Source organism: Rhinolophus sinicus, chromosome 17, assembly GCF_057876585.1.
Source record: "Rhinolophus sinicus isolate RSI-liver-muscle chromosome 17, RSI-T2T, whole genome shotgun sequence".
Lineage (NCBI taxonomy): Eukaryota > Metazoa > Chordata > Mammalia > Chiroptera > Rhinolophidae > Rhinolophus > Rhinolophus sinicus.
Window position 1 is genome coordinate 100,240,958 of NC_142517.1, and position 23,006 is coordinate 100,263,963.

At 36.1% G+C, this 23,006-nt stretch overlaps 1 protein-coding gene across 5 annotated transcripts in view; it reads right to left on the minus strand.

The window, feature by feature from the left end:
• Positions 1-13,126: 13,126 nt before the first annotated feature.
• The window catches only part of TSC22D2 (TSC22 domain family member 2), a 46,682-nt gene continuing 36,802 nt past the window's right edge, over positions 13,127-23,006 (minus strand). For 2 of the 5 annotated variants that reach the window (XM_019748882.3, XM_019748881.3), the window contains 2 exons: positions 15,808-15,859; positions 13,127-14,831 (listed from right to left, as the gene is read on the minus strand). In XM_019748882.3, coding sequence (XP_019604441.2) covers positions 14,571-14,831; positions 15,808-15,859 — 313 coding nt within the window. In that variant the 3' untranslated portion in view covers positions 13,127-14,570. The other 3 variants (XR_002138886.3, XR_012496804.2, XR_016019734.1) reach the window with 2 other exon arrangements.

A 23,006-nucleotide genomic window follows, 5' to 3' on the forward strand; every position in this document is an offset into this window, starting at 1 on the left:
ATCCCTCCTGATTCTCAGTCACCACAGGGAGGGTTGGGGCTCATTCAGTGTCTCCGCCCTTCCTACTAGTCTCGATGTGGCTTCTTTAAATTTTTAGTTATAGGACTTCTGTTCAGCTAGACTTCAGATGGTTCTCCAGGTTGATTATTTTACAATTTATGTGTAATTTTAATGTGTCACAGAAGAACAGAGGCATGGTGTTTATCTACTCCTCCATCTTGGATCTCTCTCAAGAATAGCCAATGTTAAAGGCACAATAACACAAAATTGAGATGACCTAATGATGTATTTGGAGTTCATTGAAGTTTGAATAACATTTTACATGAGTCAATATTATTTTTTTACTGGATAAATGTCTACACAAGTCATCTCACAAAGTGGGGAACATTACCCTATATCATGTATTAAGTTCTAAAAAAGTTTTCAGCTATACAGAGTCAGAGCCAGGGCTTGAACCTAAACCCTTTGACTCTTAGTATAGTACACTGTCCTTATAATACAAAAGAACTTTTATTTTGAAATAGTCACACATGGTACTTAGGTATCAGACCAGGAAACAGACTGTGAACCCAATAGCCCTCTGTTAGGTTGGTGATAGGCAGTGAAGCATTCTGAAGTGAAGAACAGGGAAAAAAGAAACTCTTGGAGTTTTGAGTTTCCAGGGGGAGGTCAGGGAGATTTGAAGCAAAAGTAAAGTGCCAAAAAGAGATACAGTGACCAGAAAAAATAAATGCAGTCTCTATTGTATCATTACAGTGTCACTGAAGAGGAAAAGTAAAGATCCATATTTGAAAATTGCAAAACATAGGCCTCTTGGAAAATGGAAGTTATTTGACAGTTGTCCATTCTATTCCTGCTTTGTTTGAGCATCCTGGGGGCCTTGCAACATGGGTAGTTATTCAGTGATGGCTGGAGACAGATGCTTAGAGGCATTTAATCTGGAGTTAGAAGCAAGAAAGTTGGGGATTGTTTTGTTAAGTGTGAATGGAAATAGTTTCCCCAACCAAATATTATTTGAAACACTATTTTTTATACGTGGATTAGAAGAGACATTTTAAATGTGGGTTTAAAATTAGTTTGGAAATTGTCTTTAAGCAGGGATTGTATATAATTTATTTGAAAACTGGGCCTGATTAAAAATGCATTAAGGAACAGTCAGATGCTGTGTGCTGCTAGTGTGATGCAGGACGAGGCACAGAGCACCATGTAGGAGCTTCTTGCCAATAATGTGGAACTTGAACCCAAACAGGCCTTTAGCGGTCATTCCTATTTATAGGAAACAGGGGTATGAGGAGAGAAGAAAAGGTTAAATGATAACATTTGAGCTGAGATTCACTTTCAAATACTTCAGCAAGGAGAAAGAAGTAAAAAAAAAAAAAAGCGCATTCATTTCCTGTAGGTGCCATAACAAATTACCATAAACTTGGTGGCTTAAAAGAACAGAAATGTATTCTCATTTAGTTTTGGGAGGCCAAAAGTCCCAAATCCAAGTGTTGGTAAAGCTGCAATCCCTCCACAAACTCTAGGGGAGAATTCATTCCTTGCCCCTTCCAGCTTCCAGTGACTCCCGGTGTTCCTGGCTTGTGGCTTCATCACTTCTCTCTGCCCCCATCGTCATATTGCCTCCTCCTCTTCTCTGTCAAAACTCCCTCTGTCTCTTTTTTGTGTAAGGATATAGGTGACTGCATTTAAAGTCCACCTGGATAATTCAGGCTAAGTGCTTCCTCTCAATGTCCTGAACTTAACTGTCACTCTTTTGTCATATATAAGGCAATATTTATCCCAGGTTCTCAGGGATTAGGATGTGGAGATATCTTTTGGGGTGGGTGGGCACCAGTCAGCCCACTACATAATGAAAGACAAAATCTTGATAATTGATCAATTCAGTTAATTAATTTATTTTCCCAACTTTATTAAGGAATAATTGACAAATATAATTGTATGTATTTAAAGTGTAGACCATGATAACTTGCTATAACTGTGCATTATGGTCTCATTACCAATGTCAAGATAATTAGCACAACCATCATTTCACATAGTTAACTCTGTGTGTGTGTCTTGAGAATGCGTAAGATCTACTCTCAGCAATTTTTAAGTATACAATACTGTATTATTAACTATAGTGACCATGCTGTATATTACATTCTCAGAATGTATTCACCTTGATAATTGATCAATTTGAGTAATGGGCCTATACAGGTTTTAGCTTGGATAAATTTATGAATTTTCAAAATAAAAAAAAAGAATTGGATATCTTTTAAAAACTCCCTCAGGCAATAATGGAGTAACTGAAACCAGATTTAACTTCTGCCAAAAACAAGTAGAAAACTGGACAAAATAGATGAAACGTGTTTCGAAACACTGGACAGAAGGCAATGCAGACCAGGGACAGAAGGAAAATACGAGATTACCCCAGGGTCACCCTCGCTTTCTGCATATAGGTAACTTCCAGACCATAGCACAGGGAAGAAAGGCTCAAATAGGGCAGAGCAGTATCACTGAATTTTGAAGACTCAGATAGGAGTTTGAAAAAGCTGAGGCAATTGGAATCAGTGATAGAGCAACATCACTGCGTTGAGCAAAAGAAGCCAGACCTGAAAGATTAATTCTGTATGATTCCATTTATATGAAATTCAAAAAAAAGAAAAGAAAAGAAAACCAGATGAAGGCAAGAAATGGGTGGGACTCAGTTACAACGGGACAGGGGGGAACTTTTTGAACAAAGCTGTTCATCCTGGCTGGGGTTGCTGTTGCATGACAGCGTACATTTGTCAAAAGTCATCAAACTGTTTATTTTAAATGGTCCATTTTATTGTATAGATTATACTTCAGTAAAGTTGATTAAATGTATTAAAATAAGAAGTTACTTTAATGTTTTCCTGCTTTGATTCATCTCCTGGGAGCACCTAGATTCTAGCCATTTTTGCTTTTTTATTCACTCTGCTTTTCCCCTGGAGGCAGGTAGTTGTATAGCTGAATGGGATGGGAGGATACAAGGCATTCAATAAAAACTACAGCATTTGACATCTTATCATTAGACTAGCAATATAATTGGAGGATAAAGGGAATCTGGGTTTTGGAACTAGGAACTGAGTTTCTGTTCTTATTACTTATTTAAAAACTCTGGCTTTACCCTGTGCGAGCCTTAGTTCCCTACATTTTTTTTCTTTTCTTTTCTTTTTTCTTTTTTCTTTTTTTTTTTTTACAGTGAAATGACCTTACACCTATGGCTCACCATTGTCTTGCATTTTTAAAAAATTTTATTCATTTAAAGGAAATAAAGAGGTACAAACCTTTATTATAAAAAAATATAAGTCATGGGGATGTAATGTGTAGTTGTCCTCTTGTGTTATCCACATGATGTGAAGGCAAAGGAGTCAAGAAATGTTGGCTAATGCTATTCTTATTCTGAAGAAATTCTCATCCATCTAGACAAAGACATATAGAGAAACAATTTTGGTTACAGGAAAAAATCGAGTGCCATCTAATTGTCCATCAGTAGGGGAACGCCGTGCTATGGCTTATGATACGATACTATGCAACCACCTAAAGGAATGAAGATGACCTCTGTGTTGTTATGAAAGGGTGTCCACGATTACTGCAGATTTATAGAAAGCAAGTTGAAGAAGAATATATTTGGTATAGCACCATTTCTGTTTGAAAAAACCCCAACATGTATATGAGTATATGGGTGTGCATCTGAATTATATGCAGAGCAAACTCTGTCAGCAGAGATGACCTCTGCAGACAGGAGCAGCTTTGCCTTTAAAAAAAACTTCTTTATTTGGAATTATTCAATGAGCATGTGCTACTTATTAAGAAATTACACATTTCTAACAAATAAGCAGTCAGCACCCCTCCCTTGCATTCAGGCTGCAGAAATCAGAGATGCCAGTAAGCTGATTGCAATCTGTCTGGTGTGCTTATAAATGGAGACTTACTTTCTTTATTCCATGGAGGATATCCTACTCATATATTGTTCTCGCTTTTCCCATCCCATACAGTTATCTTTTTGAATCACTGAGTTGCCTCAATGAACTCAAATAGATGAATCAATGATTAGAAATAACTTGTGTACAACTTCAATGTAATTTGTTCCAGAAGAGGAGTTATTTTTCTCCTGTGACCTCTAACCCATTTGAATACAATGTGGGGAAACAGGCTATGGTATCGCACAGCTTAGACTCTAGTGCTACCACCACCAAAATGCTGGGCCCGTTTCTAGCTCTCGGGATTCTCTGAACCTATTCTTCTGTCAAATGTGCAAAATACTTGCTTTCCTGAGACTTACTAGGGTAGTTGTGAGTGTCTAATCAGATAAAGGGGAAACAGATTTTGGAGAAGGTGATTTAACTTATCTAGGTCACCTGAACTATCGTAGGTGCCGAAAAATCACCTAATCTTTCCCTAGAACTTTTGGTCAAAAAGTGATGAGGATAGAGAGCACAGCCTCAACCAAATGCCTAGAAAGAGGTAAAAAGGAAAGCAAGAGGAAGCACTTATTATGTACTTACTATGGGTCAGGTGGCAGTTAAGCAATGTACGTATTTTATCATGTTTAATCCTCACAACAAAACTGTGATTTGGGTATCTCAGGCTGCGTTTACAGATCAGAACACTCAAAAATAAAGAATATGTAACATAGATGTGAACATCATTCATCCATCCATCCACGCATCCATCCGTCTGTCCACTTAACAATAGAACTTGGTCCGAGGAATGCAACTGTGAATAAAAAAGTAGAAGCCCCTGCTGTCATAGAACTTACCTTCAGGGGCGACCTGGTTGGAAGTTTCCCAGCTATCCAAGGGCAGAGGGGCGGTTCTCATGCTGTGTTCTACCACACAGTTTCTGGCTCTAGCATTGGCACCCTCCCACCCCACCTTTCCTAGACTCTTCACTTCAAGTCCCACATGTAGGTCCCAGGAACCTTGATGCCCTTTTCCGTCCTCCCCCTGAGGCTCCGCACCCTGTGCCAACACTCGTGAATATTCGGGAGTGAAAGCTTGTATTAACCAGTTTTTCTTCCAGGGTGATTATCTGAGCAAAGGAAACTTCCAGGAAGGCTGCATTTCTGGATGAGTCAGTTGTCATCACAGCCATTGCCCAATGCTGAACCGGGACGGGGTTGGGAAGGCTAAGTCATTGAAAAAGCGAAGACTCATAGGTTTGGAACTCGAAGTTGCAAGGGACGGGCCGTGTTTCTGCAGCTGGCGCCGACTTGTTCATTCTCTGGAGAAAAGGACAGGGTTGCCTTCAAGAACCCCAATTTAAGATTGCTGGGAAAGGGGCTCCTTTTCAATCTTTCTCAATGAGTGTTTAACAAGGACAGCCAAAGGGGGGGAAGGAGGAGGAAAGGGGAGAAGAAAGAGAATTGGGGCTGGAGAAAGGCAGATGTGAGGGGAGTGCCTACTGGCAGGAGCACACAGACGGAGGTTCTTGTGCCAACCACTTGGGTTCTTAAGCTGATGTCCCCGCGCTGAAACCTCTTGTGTCGGGGCCAAGACCATACGAATGACAAGGAAACCCATCATCAAGGCAAACTTAACAAAGGCAGCAGACACCTGGGGCCTCGTGTTGCTGGTCTTGATTGCCTTGCTTAGAAGTAATGCTGCATAAGCTAAATTGTCGCCCATCCTATGCTGTGTGTCTTAGGAGACTTCCTGGCTTCCTGTCAGCGTGGACGGAGAGCACCTCCAGTCTGCACTGGCAGAAAGGAAGCACACGAAGTCCACTGCTGGTTTGAGCTGGCTCCTCAGGGAACCCCGACCTGCTTCTGTGACTGCTGATGCTGCTTCTGAGCTCACCCTCATTCCCTCAAGGTACTCTTGACTCACAAGTTACTCCCAGACTCAGCAGTAAACAGACACGTTTTCAGCTTGCCATTTCCTGTCATCAGCTTTTTGGGGGTTGTCATTTCCTGGCTTCTCCCCAATAACACCTGAAATGCAGCATCCCAAGTCAGCTCTCTTCTTCTCAGAATAAAATATTAGCGTGTGTCTTCCTCAATTGCTCCGTAGTTATTTTTATTCCTTTCTAGGTACTCAACTCAGAGATAAAGTTAGAAATAAAAGGAAAGAGTTAAGTCCCTGCCTTTCTTATAGGAGATGTACCTCAAGGTAACTGAGCCGTTGATAAGGGCAAGTTTCTCTTTAGAGAAGTATTTCACTAACGACTGAGAAGGAATGACAGAATTAATGAGGCCAATGTGTCTGGGCAATGATTATCAATGCTGCCCAAAGTACAAAATAGAGACAATCAGACATAATGTGATGGAAGTGTACACCACTACTTATGAATTAATCTTGACAAAATTAAGAGACTTAAGAGGCATACTGCCCAATTGCAATGTATGATCTTATTTTGATCTGAATTTAAAGAAATGCACTATAAAAAAATCTAAGACAAGCAGGGAAATGAAAACATTGACTAGATTTTTTTAATGATATTAAGGAATTAATGTTGAAATGGGATAATGGGATTATAGTTATTTTCTTTTTAAAAAGAATCCTTGTCATATATATATATATATATATATATATATATATATATATATATTATGGATGAAGTGTTGTGGGTATCTTGAATTTCTTTCAAAATAATCCAGAGGATAGCGGGGTAAATGGGTGTGAGTGTAAATAGTACAAGACTAGGCATGAGTAGGTAATTGTTTAAGTTGGGTGATAGGTGCATAGGAGTTTATTAAAGTAAACACTTTTGTGTATGGTTGAAAATTTCCGCAACAAAATGATGAATTTTAAGATAAACTACTGGAAGAATGAACATGAAAGGTATGACATCCCTGCCATTAGAAGGGTAAAAAATGAATAAGGAAACAATGAATTGAATAAAAACCATGAAAAGGGAAAAAAGGGCAAAATTAACCTAGAAAGCATTTTGAGGAGATAACACAAAATAAGATGGCAGAAATCCATCCAATTCTGCCAATAATGATAATAACTGGGAATGGATTAATCTATTAAAAGATCAGGTTACTATTTTCAGTTACATACATTGGTTTTTTTTTTTTACAAGAGAAACCCCCAAAAAATTGAAAAGGAGGAAAATGAAGAGATAGAAAATGATCTACTAAACAAACACAAGCAGAAATTAGTTGAAACAGTTCAGTAAGTTAAGAACTGGAATATTTCAGACAGAATTAGCAACAATGTGATCATTGGTGACCACAACAAGAATGGTTTGAGGGCACAGTGGGAGCCCCAACCAGAATGCATGTGACAAGCAGTGGATGGAAGCAGAAGTGGAAAGGAAGAAGAGGTAGCAGAAAAAGCAAGTGGAGGGAACACATTCCCAGTAAGGGGAGGAGGGTTATTTATTTATCACTTATTTACTTATTGAGCCTGTACAAATACTGATGCGATGAAGCTAGAGGAAAGGGCGAAGTGGAAGAAATGGTAGCGAGAGAAGGAAAACCATTCCCGGGGAGGGGGGAAAGCTGAAAACGATGAGACCCAGAGCTGCAGAGGAGACATTAGCAGCAGACAAGAAGCAAACACCTTATATTTTATTTTATGTCTAATTTATTAATTTGTCATTACACAAACAATACATGAATGCGTCCTCAAAAACATCACACATTACAGTTAAAGCTAATGCACTCCACCAAACTAATGTTAACAGTTTGGTTTTATTCTTCCAGACCTTCTCTACACATTGTTATAATACACAAATAGGTACTTAAGAGTACACTGTACAGTATCCGTGTATGTGAATGTATGTGGCATGTGTTAGTATCAGTGGTGTCATATGTAGTACATGTATTGTCCTTCAATTTTCCCCCATACTTTAAAAAACTTAACACTGTATCCAGAGATATTTCCACGTTAGTACATGCAGGACTCTCCGTTTTCATCGATGCCCAGTATCATATAATGTATACCACACTCTATTCTCTTGAGGGGCATTTCGTTTTTTCCAATTTTATACTATTAAAAACAAAGGTGTAATCAACATCATTGTACAAACCACTTTGTGAACAAAATGTGTAACGTGGATTTAATTAAAAATTGGAATTGTTGAGTCACAGGGCATGTGAATTTTAAATTTTAATGGATACCACTTAATTGCATTATAAAAGTGGCCCTGCCAATTTGTACACTCCCCAGCAACATAGAATTCTTATTTTCCCACACCCTTGCCAGCTCTTGATTTATATGTATTTTAAACTTTTGCCAATTGGATCTGAAATAGTTTCTTGTGTTTTAATGTGCATTTCCCTTATTTCCCTTATTGGGCATCTCTTCATGACGTATTTGTAAAACTTTTTGTTTATGTGCATTTCACAGGGAGATTTCGAAAAGGGCTCTGTGACCAAAAAGCATAAGACTCGCAGCTAGTCTAACTGGAATTAATTTTTGTGAGAGATCTAAGTTTATTTTTTGCCCAAATGGTTATGTTGTTCCAGTACTATTTGTTGAATAAAAAACCATTCTTTCCCTACTGGTTGGAAATGTCATTTTTATCATTTAATCAATATATATTTGTGTTTGTTTCTGGGTTCTCAGCTCTATCAGATTTATTTTTGGTATCAGGCACCTGAGTTATTCTTAACTTGATTCATTGAATGGTACATGGTTTTGTCAGCCAAGATAATATGTTGCTTATGAGACAACAGATGATACAATTCATAACACACAAATCCTATTCTAGTTTTTGATTTAAATCAGTTTCATTATCTACAAACTTGGAGTATTAAAAAAAAGTGTAAACTTCTCTCTCAATTAGTTCCTCTTTTGTTTTAGGCTCAATGTAGAGATGGGAGGCTTTTCACCAGGTCCCCTCTTTCTAAAAGTATTATTTGATGCTAAAGCTTTTTGGTGATTTATTTAAAGTTTTTCCTGGCAATGTCAAAGGGTTTCACGGGGCATGGCAACTTTACTGTTGATTTATACAAACCTTTCATTCAACAAACGATATGAGGTCCACAAACTATGACATATACTTTGAAGCAACAATATGGCACTTTAGTTTTTACTTTAATATTGGACTATGAGGTCCTGAAGTGCACAAATCATGTCCCATTTGTCTTTCTGTCCCCAAACATCTAGTATACAATACAGCACCTGAATAGAAATAGAATTGCATTTCAACAGTGTTTCTATAAAATAAAAAATAAAACCCGAACTTCTCAAAAACAAAACCTTTACTTTAGGGGCTTTACAAAGTTACACATATATATATTTTTAATGTCCATTTGCCACCTGATTCAATTATATATATACTTTTAGTAGAAACACTAGAATTATACACTGAGATGATATTGTTTCATGCCCAAGTGCGGGGAAAATGTTCCCTTGCTGTACGTGGACTTCCTCGGGTATAATATGTCGATAGATGCATTGCTTGCCTGTGAAATAAATGATGGCAAGAATTGTGATCTGGAAGACATTTTAGGTTGCAATGGGCAAGAATACTTTACAGTTGTTATAGAGAAATATCTCAGGCATGCAAAAGAACACAATGAAAAGATAAACTTGGCTTTTTTATGGGAAAGTAGAAATGTGGCATTTGCCTTGTTTTAAAATTCAGTGACTTTTATGCATTAAATTAGCACTGTTTCCTTCCCTCTTCCAAAGGGATAACTTTGGCTTATGTGGACAATGTTTTAATCCATAAACTTAGATGCTCTGTTTTATAGCTCAACCCATGACATCAGATCATGGGCAAGTTCCCCGAATTGCCTAATCTATCAGTTTCCCTGGTGAGGAGAAGGAAAAATAAAGCTAATTCACCATCCAAGCATGTTGAACAAATTCTGTGACCATGTGGATAGACTGTGCCAGAGCAAAATACCAGCCTCTTACTTTACCATTACCAATCCTGAAAGACTGTCTTACTTTATGAGAATTATGTTAAGAAAATAAGAATATCTGTGACCTTTATCTTGCTTTATACAGTGCCTATTTTTCATCCGTGAACACAGCATATTCTACCAATTGTAGCCCACTCAGGTTGTTCAAGAGCACTGTACAGTAATCTCTCCACTGACAAAGGGAATATATGCAAAGAACAGCTCTTGCTATAGCGGTTCTGTGACTTGGAAATGTTCGAGACAGGGATGCTTCCAGAATGTCGAAAAGAAGAAAATACGGTATAAATATACGTGACTAAATAAACTATTGCTAGAAAATAGAAACATGCATTACTAGGCTTGAAGCAGGAGATGGGAGAGAAGGTCCAGTTTCACGTAGGCAGGGGACTTACAGGGAAGAAAGCTTTCTGAACTGGACTGTAGCAAAGAATAGAAGGTTGAAGCTTGGGCTGTGTCTGCAGCGGGGCCAGAACCCATATTATCCTTTCTGGGGAGGAGGGGACAGCTAGCTTTGGACTCAGGTTTCCTCTATCCTAGTCACCATAAAAAGACTAAATTTGGTTTACCTTTAGGTGCTTAATTTACACAGAGGCATAAAGTGACAATCAAGTCTCCTCTATCCCCTTCTCCTTTTGATAAATTCTTGAAATTCCTTTAACAGGATTCAGACTTTAATTTCATAGGGATCTATGGCTGTTGGAAGGAAAAATCTGACTCAAACTTTCTAAGACTTGGGGCTCTCTGATCTTTCCTTGGAGCAAGAAAGAACAGGAACCTGATGCTGAGAATTGAATTTTCATTGGGGAGGAAAAAGTGGTACAAAGAAAGACACAAGACAAACTTCCTTCATGAGCATCACAAGATGACCTACGTAATTTTGCCTTTTCATTTCTTCTCTGGCTTATTGTTGTCCTTCCTAAATTATTTCTCAGCTTCCAGTTTTGGCCCCCAATATACCTCCCATCTGCTGCTGGAACGATTTAAGTTTTCTCGAATGCAAATCTGATCACAACCCCACTGCTTAAAATCATTCAATAGATCATTCTTGCTTTCCGAACAGATGCCAAATTACTAAGGTGCGTGAGGCAGTCGTGGCCTTCTGCCTCCGGTGACACAATTTTGTGGCTATTCAAGGAGCTTCATGTTCTCCTTGAAGCACTGTTTTCTTACTCTTGTGACCTTCAAGATGCTGGTGTCATCTCTTTGAGGAAGCCTTTCCTGACAAAGCTGTCCTTGAGTGTGTCTTTATTATTGCATTGTACCTGCTGGCTTGTTGTATCCTCAATTAAACTGTGCATCTTAAGCTGAGTTTTGTCCTTTTAGCAGGATTAGTCAAGAGAACTGAATTATGTCCCCAAGTGCCTGCTACGGAACTACAAAGCTTCCATTTAAAACATATGTGACTTCATCTTAAAAATTTGTTGCCAGAAAATTAGCTAATATTTCTGGTTCTACAAAGATGCATTTCTATGAACAGGTATTTTGGTTACTCTAATCTTAAGGACTGCCCGCCCCCTTAAAGGTCCAGGAGTGACTAGAGTTTGGAACTTGGAGAAATACCATAATCTCTGACCTGGGAAATTCTTTGTGATTACCCATCACTGGGGGCTTGATGGTTAAGCATCCTTGTGTTAATACTTCTACTCAGCTCAGAACTTGGGAAACAGAACTGGAAATACCCAGCTGTTGAGACACACGAGTTAAACACATACTTAATATCCAAGGTGTGGGTGTGTGTAGTAAGCTGTAAAATCACATTATAACTACCTAAAATGAATTTCCTTTGAGGAAGTTAGGTTTGTATTACAGACACATTGCCATATCAGAAACACATTATTTTCTGGTTTAAATTAAACAGAAAATTTATGTGGCACCTTGGTCTATGGTCATTGCACTGAGAAAATTATAGATGGCATTCCTATAAGACTGTGCCCCCAAACTGGCATCTCAATAAATATTCCAGTCAGGTGGCTCAGGAGATCCTAAATCTGAGGTAAAACTGAAATTTACTTCATATCCTAAACAAATGCATTGGGGGAATACCCGAGGTTTCCAAATACAGAGAAGTACACTAGCTTTCCCACCCTTGAGTTTGGCCCTGACTTTGGAGAGGGAGCGAGCTTCATGACAGTAGGTTTGGATGTAAAGGCTTCCTTTCTGTTATTTTTGGGGGTGAACGTAGGGAGGAGGTTGGGTTCAAAGGGAAAGAGGGATAGGAGAGCAGCGGACAGGCACTATTATAATCTTACATTTTTTGAAGATTGCATTATGAGTTGAGTATCTTCTCATGTCATTAAACTGAAAAGTTTATTAATATTTAAGGCTCTTGATACATATTGCCAATTACTTTCTATAAGTACAGAGGAACGCTTGCCTTTCTACATTAGGCCCTATTTATCGGTTGAACCTTTAAAAACTGCCATTTCTTCTCTGAACTATCCATGTTTTCTCTTTTGTATTGGTTTTTTTAAAATGTAAAAATAGAAGTAATTGCTTTTAATTACCATTTTAAACTAACATTAATCATTTCCTCTGTGACTCTTACTTTTATGTTTATAAAATGTTTTCCTAGCCCCAGAACCAAAATTTGTATTCTCACAAATTCCCACCTTTTCTAATACTAGTTTTTCTCTGCCTACATTAAATATCACACTGTTTGCACTTGAGGGGTACAACTGGTTAGCCTTTTGGTTATTCCAACATGGAAATTTCACTTTCTGTCATGTGTGGCAGCTCTACTTAAAATCTTACTCCACCCACATCTTTAGGGATGCTTCTTCAAGCCTATGTACTAAGTTCCTTTAGTTATTTCTAATGTTATCATTAACATTAAAATTTTGTTTATATTGAACAATATATCCTGAAGAACAACTAGAATGTAAGATATTTGGTAATCCCATGTATGCTCCGATTTTATGTATTTAGTTTGTGGCTCATCTGATTAAAATTTTATGTTAAATAGATAAAGAACATTTATCTTCTTTTAACGCAGAGAGCTAACTACTGGTTCTCATTAACTCTTGATTAGCTAGCTGGCTATAGATATAGGCACCTTTCTGAATTCAAGTAAATGTTTTGGTAGACAAGGATTTCCTACTTAAATGTCATTGACATAATATGAATATTGAGTACAAATATTGCTCACCATTCTTGCATTCTTTAAATTATTTTACTTTGAAAATTTAAGAACTATCATCAAGTCATTAATAACATAGGTTTTCAGTAAGGAATATTTTGAACTGTGAAAATACAAATCTAATCAAATTAAATTTTGAACACATATAGAGCCAAATATTTCAACAAAACTGCAGTTTAATTTCAGAAAATGTGTTAAAATATATATTTATACATCAATTTCTGACATACACTTAATGTTAGTATACACAAAATGATGCTTTCTCTTGAAACTGTATTTATGAAATGTACATTTTAATTTAAATACTCAGTATACACTGCACTTAATCTGCATGTTGCATTTATTAAATACATTAAAATCTGCAATGTAACAAAACGTTTTCTGCATACGAAATTCAAAACACCATTTTAAATGAACAAAAGATGGCTCACTTCATTTTTTCTTGTATTTTACAACTAGTGTACAGTACACTAGCTCAGCTCCACATCCTACCTGTTCGTTCTTTTTTATCTGACATTGTTCACAGACTAGTACATATTACAATAAGAGTGCTGGATAAAAACATGAGGTACGAAAGTGGTTCAAAGAGTATAGATCATGCAGATCATGCTAGACAGCAAAGAAAATTGTGACCGAGAAAACACTAAATAAAAATACATAAAGAATGTGCATTATAAAAAAAAAAAAAAAAACTCCATTACACAGCTTTGCATCTTTGGTTACAAAGTAGGTTGAACAATTTCACAGCTTTTTATTCCCACCCGAAAAAAAAGTCATACGAAATGTCGAAAAGCAGAGGAATCGTGGCAATTTCTCTATTAGAAAGTAGAAACAAATGAACAAAGTTTTCTTCATCAAAATAGCCCAATTATTTATTATATCACAATGACTGGTGACTACCTGTACAGCTGCACTATGTTCTTCATACTTACACTATACAAAATTTACATTCAAGCTGGGTCTTTACTACTAAAAATAAATACCAAAGGTAAATTGCCATTAGTGTTAGAAATATGCCAGGATTCTTTTGTTCAATTATTGCCTAAACGTTGTAACTATTGAAAGCAATCCTGTTTTCAATTCCTTTACTGATACTTATAATTATTCAAAAAAATTAAAAAAGTTCTGTGACATTGTTCATGTACATTATGAAAATAGCAGCCCTGTAATAAATAAAACACAAATAAATGAAAACTTACATAGGCAAATGTTACTGATATTGAAAGAAAAGTGGCTCTTTAGATGAACTGTTATTTATAATGTGAGAGGAAGGCTCAGGGTAAATCCATGGGTATAGGAAACATGGGAGAGCCACCAAAGCTCTTAAAGACCCCACTCATGCGCACCAGGTAAAACGCAGACTTTGCTCGCCTTAATAAACCCCATCTATTATTCTCCTTGTGTTCTGATGACAAAACTGGACATCAACAGTGCCGCGTGACATCTGAGAGAGGAAAAGCTCTTGCAGAATGATTGTCTAATACTGAAAAGGCCAAACACACAACCGAAGCATGGCTACTTGCTTTCGTATTAAGTGGAAAGAACACCAGTGGCACACAAGGATAGATTGCTTTCAGTTTTTCTTAATGAGGCAAGAAAGCTTTATGCTGAGGAGACATTCGGCTGCTGTGGAGGTTGTGTTGGCTGCGGAGGCTGTGCTATCACTGCTTGCTGTTGAGAAGTGCTACCAGGATTGGCCTGTTGGGCTGGGAGTTGGGATAATTGATCATTGTTTGAAAGAGATTTTAACAGTGCATTTTCTCGTTCAAGTAAAGAGTTTCTTTCAACTAATTCTTTTATTTGTTCCTTTAGAACTTCCACTTCTTCTCTTACTGCATACATCAAATGGCTTTTCACCAGATCCTGTGAAAAACAAAATTAGGAATATCAAAAAGAGATAAAGGGGAAGGTGCTGTTATTTGGTTCTAGCTTACCTGCTGCCTTATAAACATAAGGTGTTTTTCTATTAGTTTCCCTGCTCTGGCTTTTAATGCTTCTACTGTATCCACCCTAAAGGGGGTAGGGTGGAAAAATAATCCAGTTCCCAATTAGGGCAGCAAGCCCAGGATTTTCTTTTCAAAGTTTGGAGTAATTTCCAAAAATACTAGCTCCTTAAATTGTCAATTATAAGCTTGGAATTCAAGAAAGTTTAAAATCACATGCTTAAATGTTGACTAAGAGAACAAAGGATATGAAACTGTCTGATATTAAATTAGTTACTGCTTTAATAGATAAGGTGAGCTGCAATTTCCAACTTTAAAACCTTAGTGTGTTTTTCTTAATAGTTTGAGAATAATGGTCCTTATTTATAGCCTATCTACACTTTTAATAAACTTGAATCAAAATAGTTTATATGATATGAATAGTATATTTTTAATGGAACAAAAAAACTGATAGTAATAGCAGAAATCAGAACCAGAATCAACAGAAAACAAGTCTACGTACTAAAGTTGAGTACAACAGTGTCTGTAAGTGACCAAAGGATGACAAAAATTTCTAGCTGAAGTTTTCATTTAATAGCTTTTTTGTCTCAACTATTTTTGATGCTGAAATATTTGGGGGAACATAATACATTGTATGCTTCTCAAAATGGCCCTTATAAATGGTAACACCTGAAATGTGAGATGTTCAAACGGGGGCAATATTTACTCCATTGGTATTTCTTGACTAAAATTTCTCAATGTTCTAACATCTTTAACTAAATCTCATTATCAAAAAATATACTTTAGACATCTTGGTTTAAAGAAATCAGGTGTTTGTTTTTTAGAATTGATAAAAACCAAGTGCTTCGTAATAACCAACAACCTATGAAATGAGAGAACTATGAAGTTTTACTTACCATTGCTTGTTCTATTTTGTTGTCAATGGCTACACCACCTCCCCCAGATGCACTGGAAAAAATTAGAATATTTCATTAAATTATTCTAAAAAATGTAATCTCCTTTCCAATCCTTAAAATAATTACGAACATTTGTGTTTTACTTAAAATAAAAAATAGTAAGTTAAAATAGCGTATTAAGTATATTTTCACAATTTCAGTACTCAGAGCTCTCATTGTGAAAATGAGGATCTCAGTAAACAGGTGACTTCTAAACAAACATCCTTTGTAGTTCCAACTTTTCTATTTTGCCTATGACAAAATATGCTACTTTAATAGTAACTCCCAATTCTAGTCAGGAGTTCTCGATTCAGTGAACTTAGAAAGATAAATTCTGAATGAGCAGTACCCTCTGTACATCTCTCTTACTTCATTTACCAACTATACATTCTAATTGCCTTTCAGGTGGAAATTCCAGTAGTTACTTATTGCATTACAATTTGGATGATGCCTTTTCTTCTATAGATTTTATATGTTACTATTCGGGTTTTAAATTCTAGGGCTGGCTTCTAAAAATGATTCAGAGAGCTTTAGGGCAAGCCGTATTTGCAGGATTGGTTAACAAAGAACTCAACATTCTGGCAGACCTATATGCTTTGACTGTAGTTTATTAGCTGGCAAAAATCACCTACTAAGGTATGTGCTTTGGACCAGTTTTTCCTGGAAATAATTGGAAGTAGTCTAGCTGATAAGTACATCCCAAGTTCAAAAATCACCTTAGCATTTGTATGATAATGACACAGAAGATGAATAACTGTATTCTTTGGCAGTTTATATTCTCCCACATAATAGCTTAAATATTAAGAGCAGCGAGGATCTTTTTCCTTTCCTTGGTGTTTTTGTAAATTTTGAAGAACAGTTATTAGGTTGTCTCATAAAGACCAATCTGATACTTTAATCCACTGTATCAATAAAAAAAGAAGTCTTTAAACAACTTTTATATTACTAAATACTCTTCATAAAGTATACCCCACCTACAATTTAGATGCTAATATATTTAAAGACTATTTTCCTTTAGATGATGTGGATCCTCAGTGTTATATCAAACTGAGGCTCAGAAATATCCTGTCTGATGTAGTGGTGCCTTTTATATTACAATCCAAGTAGATGTGGTTATAATCCTGGTTCTGCTACTCACTACCTATGTGACCATCAGCAAATCAACTATTTAACTTCCCTGGACCTCAGTTACCTCATCTGTAAAATGAAGGGATTGGTGTCTCAATACCTCAATGGACTTTCTACTTCTAAGTCCTCAAAACTCTGACTCAATACATGAAAACACTAAGCTGGTTTATCTGAGCATTAAACACATTAATTACAGCATACTACTTCACTTCTTGCTGCTATTTCTAAGATGATAAGGGGTTTCTGTATACCTAAGTGACTAGAAAGGAATATATATGTACATATATACACATATATGTATACACACACGTATGTATCATTAAATACTTTTATGTTAGCTTTTAAATGCTTCGAGAGAGAGTTGTACAAAGTACGTCTATATGTAACTATAAACTATACAACTATATAAACCATAATGCTTCACTGTAAAGTTCAATCCAGACACCATATGGATATATTCACCAAATAATGGCCACAATTTGGTAAAAAAGATAGTGATAAGGATTTAGAATTTGCCTCAGAATCCTAGATTATACTTTCTATATTTTTTATTTCTATGTCAAGGAAAAACTGAATTAGTTTTAGTCATTTCATGCCTTAAATAAATTCTTTTCAACACGTTTTAAACAGAACACCTTAAATGCTAACTTTCATACCAGTTTTATATAAGCAACCAAAACAAACAAACAAAAAAACACACAAATAAACCCCAAATCCTTTAAAAAAGGGTTTATGGCTTCATTTTTTGATAATTAAAATAAAATCAGTAAGTTTCCAAACCATTCCCTTAGCTAAGAAACAATAATTAGCATGCTATTCTTTGCTGATCTAATAAACTTAAGTCCTGACTCAAACCTCTTAACAGCAACAGAGGAAAGGGTTTGCAAAGTATAAATAGATCATGTTGAAGATGTGTTCCTTATATTTCAATTTTGTTAAGCATCGTACTGTAGCAGAATTAAATCAGTCGCAGATACGCATAAATTACTATCCCTACAGTGACTTTGGACTATTTTGAAGGGTGTTTGTTATTCAAGAATTCTATAACCTGCCGCAGTGGTTCTCAAACTTCAGTGTGTACCAGAGTCAGCGGGAGGTCTTGCTAAACACAGCCTGCTGGCTTCCACCTCAGTTTCTGATACAGTAGGTCTGGGGTGGGGCCCATGAATCTTCATTGCTAACAAGTTTCCAGGTGATGCTGATTCTGCTGCCTGACAGAACGTTAAGTATTTTGAGAACCACTGGCTTACAGAGATTCAAGTTAGAGAAATAAGAAAAACCCAGTTCTATTTTAAAAACTTCTTAGCCTGGTACACAAAACCCTTCATAACCTTGAACCCTGCCTTCCATAGTCGCCTTTCTTCTCATACTCCATCTGGCCTATTGTGTGGTGGCCTTACAAAATTATTTTCAGTCTGTGGGACATATGTTCTTCTCAGGTTTCCATGCCTTTGCAGAAACTGCTCCCTCATCTGGAAACGCTGACGGTTCAAATTTATCTGGTTATTTTTTACTTGTTCCTTAAGATGATCCAGTGCCATCATTTCTGTGATGCCTTCTGATTTTCTAAGGTAGACTCAATTACTCCATCCCTCCTGTGGTCCACTAATCTTCATACACTTTTTATAGTGCATAACCAGGAGAGCAAAATAGCAAATGTGAATTCTGGGAAATTATTTAACCTTTCTAGACCTCATTTTTTTCATCTCAAATAAAGATTATATGCCCCAATTCATAAACTCCTGTGAGGATTAAGTGAGTTTAAATAATACTATCACTATTAACTCGGTGCTCCATGAGGGAGATTCCTTATCTTCTTCACCTCTGTGAAGAAGTGAACACAGTGCTTGGGACATATGAGCTCAAATGAATGAGAGCGTCATTATGATAGTAATTGGATGTGAAACAATTTACTGGCTCATAGTAGGACACCATTAAAAATGTCTGAGTTTGATTAAATCAATAGTTCTCAAAGTGTGGTCCCCTGCCCAGCAGCATCAGCGATCACCCGGGAACCTGTCAGAAACGTAAACATTTGGGTCTACCCCCAAACCACTCAATTAGATATTCGAGGTGGGACCCAGGAAGTCTATTTTAATAACTCCTTCAGGTGACTCTGAAAGAAGCTAAAGTTTGAGAACCCCTGCTTTAAATAACCTATTTACAATAAAGATACCAATAGGGTGATAATAAACAAGCAGGTAAGAGGGTATTCTATTTCAAGATCCCAGAACATGGTTTAAGAATTTTGTTTCAATGAGGGTAACAGGTTTTCTATTGTGTTCAAAGTCAACGTAATTGTTTGGGCTCCATGTTTCCCTTTTAAAATGAGAAAGATCAACTGAAGCAGAATGAATAATTTTCCTTAGTTTTCTTCCTTGACCCAACGTTATAGTATTACACCTGTTTTCTTTTTTATTATTGCATTCACCACACTATAACTTGGTTAACCAGTTTCAGAAGCTAAGTTTCTTAAGGGAAGGCTTCCTGTTTAAGACTTTATAATTATTCTTATAAACTGTAAGTACTAGATAAAGGTGAAGCATTTTTAAAAAGAAACTTTGTTTACTATGTGTCATTCTTTTGAAATAAAATTGTACCTTGATTAGCATTTACTAGGTGAATTAAAAATTATGGGTATGGGGAAAATGAACAGAAATACAGAACTGTGGGCAAAAAAGACAAGAATGATCCATTTTTATTTACTTAAATAGTAGCCCCAAAGGAACCAAATAAGCTTGAATTTAGTGTTTTTAAAAAGTCAATTATGATCACATTCAAAGGAAAAGTAAAACTCACTTAAAATATCAATGCTAGGCTACATCAAGACAGCTTGGCTTTTCAGGCTGCAGTTCATCTTTGAATTCATCCCAACCGGCTGCCACCAGCTTTTCTCCCCAGGCCGCCTACTCTTCTCACGATGAGCTCACCTGCAGCCTCACCGAGACTACAAGAGGCCAGGTATGAACCTCTGGCTTTACAAGTTCCCTACATTTTTATCCTTCTTCGTAGGCTAACTGCTTATTTCATACTCTCAGCTTAGCAATGTTGTACAAACCATCCCCAGTCTTTCTGTTGGCAAATCTACCTGATACACTAATGTTCAAGCCCCTTACCCAAACCAGGTAAAAATGATTCTTCATAAATTCACAAGCAGAAGCTATAATCTTTCCTGGAGGCCAGTCCTCAAGAATCATGTACTACTGTTTCCAATATGTCACCTACAATCTTCACCCCTTCAACCTCCAGTAAGCTCTATAAATATAATCATTACTAACTAAAATGCATTAATTTTAACCTGGGTAATATTTTGCCTCCTCCCTAAGAAACGCACGTTTTTGTTTTTAGAAAGGAACCAAAAAGCTTAAGCTGATTGCAAAAAAATACATCTAATGAACCTAGCTCAGCAAACCTGTGAAGGTTAAATAGGGGGGGAAAAATCCAGCAGTCTTCTGTAAGAAGAATCTAAAAAAATACTTACAGCTTGACACTTAATTTAAAAGCAAATAACAATTCTCCTTCCAAAAAGGAGTCTAAACAGATAAAATTCATGCAGACTTAATCTCTGGCCAAAGCAAACCTGTGTGATTAAGAACAAAAAATATCAAAGGTAATAATAGTAAATAAAGCTGAGACCTTAAAACTTTATGTATTCTAATTATTGATCATAAATCCTACTAATGTAAAAATAATCTGTTACATTTCATGATGTTAAAAAACTCATTAAAATGCCCCATGAAGATTTTTATTATTGATAACACTAAGTTATTTTTTTATGGATGATAAAAGCTAAGCAAAGGAGGTAAAATAGCTACTCACTAAATATTATTTTTTCAAGTAACCAGTCTTATAATAGTGTGAAAAAAGCTTTTACCAAGGACCTATTAAAAAAATCCAGCTAAATATTTACATAAAGATTGATATTTGGTTTTAGCATCTACAAAAACTTTGCTTACTACTGCCCTCAGCATATTTTACATTCATCTAACTAATTTTAGGTCAAAATCCTGGCCAGAAAAGAATAATTTAAAAGAGGAAAAAAGGATCCATGCTGTGGATTGCACCAATGCCAACTTCCTGGTGTTGGATGCTACACTAGTCATGCAAGATGTTAGCACTGGGTAAAGGGACACAGGACACCTCGCGGTCCTTTTTTTTTTTTTTGCAACTTCTTATGAATCTATAATTTATAATTATTTCAAAAGTTAAAAAAGATACATACACATGGTAAAAAATTCAGAGTATACACAAAAAGGTATACAATCAATACAAAGTCCCTTTCCTATGTTACCTGTATTAATGGCTTTTAAAAAAAGCCCATTTTAGGAAGAATTTCTTTAATACTTTAGAGTGCAAGAGGCCTTTCTAATTATGTCTCAAAAATAGAGGAATATAGAAAACTAAATATAGAAAAACTTTGTTAATAATTTCCCTAAAATATAAAGTATTAAAAAAAATAAAAAAATAAAGTACTTCTACAAATCTGTAAGACTAGAATCCCAATAGAAAAATCGCTGGAATTCACATGGACAGTTCACAAGAAATGACATGAAAAAACAGTCAACGTCTCATTCATAATACAAATACGGATTAACACTACAATGTATCATTTCCCTAAACAGACTGGCAAACATATTAAAGTTTAATACACTGTTAGTGAGGCTGTGGGAAATGGGCTTTGTCATACAGTGCTGGTGCAAGTGCTATAACGGCATGCCCCTATAGAGACCAATTTGGTTACACCTAACAACTTCTCTCTCTTCTCTCTCTCTCTCTCTCTCTCTCTCTCTCTCTCACACACACACACACACACTCTGTCTCTTATTTATTCACTCGTTGAGCCAGCAATCCTACACCTGGGAATTTATCCCATAGATTTTTTTACATACATAGGAAATAATGTATTTACAAGGCTACTTATCATAGGAAACTGGTTAAATAAATCATGGTAGAGCTATCCTTCAATTGAACAGTACCCATCTATTAAAAAAATCATCACAAAGATGCTTTTCTGTGTACTGAGATGGAAACAATGCATCCTGGAGATCTTTAAAAGTAAAAGTACAGATGTGTGTATATTAGCATTTGTGTGAAGGGGGATAAAGAAACTGGAAGGATACACACATACATACTAAGAAAGTGGTTATCTATTTGGGAAGGCACGCAGATGGGGAAAGGGATAGAAGCAAGACTACTTTCAATGAGTTATGAGTTTTGGAGAATACTGAAAAACATTCCAAAATGAAAACGACTCATGAAGGAGTTATTACACTATACAGTGTGAACTCATGGCAGACAGGAAAGGGAGAAAGAAGGGACAAGGAGCCAACAATTCCACTTTCTTCAGGAACTATTTCATTTGGAAGGTAAGGTACTATGTTCAACATAAGAAACAACAATCAATGTTGTTATATTTATGATTTGTAAAATTTATTTCCTTGGCTTAGGGGGAATTATAGTTCACTAAAAAATATATGGTGTAAAATAAATAATGTTCATAACTCCCAGTATAGTTATTTCTGTTCAAAATGATTCTGGTTAAGTAAAAAGTACAATTTTGGGATAAACATCTATGGTACAATGGGTTACACAAAAATGTTAATTAAAAATGCATTCCAAAGAAGGTGTAGATAAGATTAATATTAACTTCACCTTTTTCCAGGTCTCTCTACATTTCCAAGTTATGATATTTTGGGGGGCATTATTTTAGTATTTGGTAATAATATTCTGATATAATTATAGTTTTTATTTGTAGAGCCACTCTAAGGAAACAATTCAAAAACTAGCTAAACTAAAATTGTATTAAAACACTCAAGATGGAAGATATGAAAATTTAGTCTGGAAAAACTAGAGATTGATACAAAAGTGAAATATGCATAGCAATTTTACCATTACAACTCAGATATTCCAAATAAACTAAGAAAGTTTAATATTTTATTATTTCAAGTTAAATACTTAAATGTTATAAGAACATGGAATCATATCTACTTAAGATACATGAGCTTATGGACTAGCTAGTTATTTCATATTAT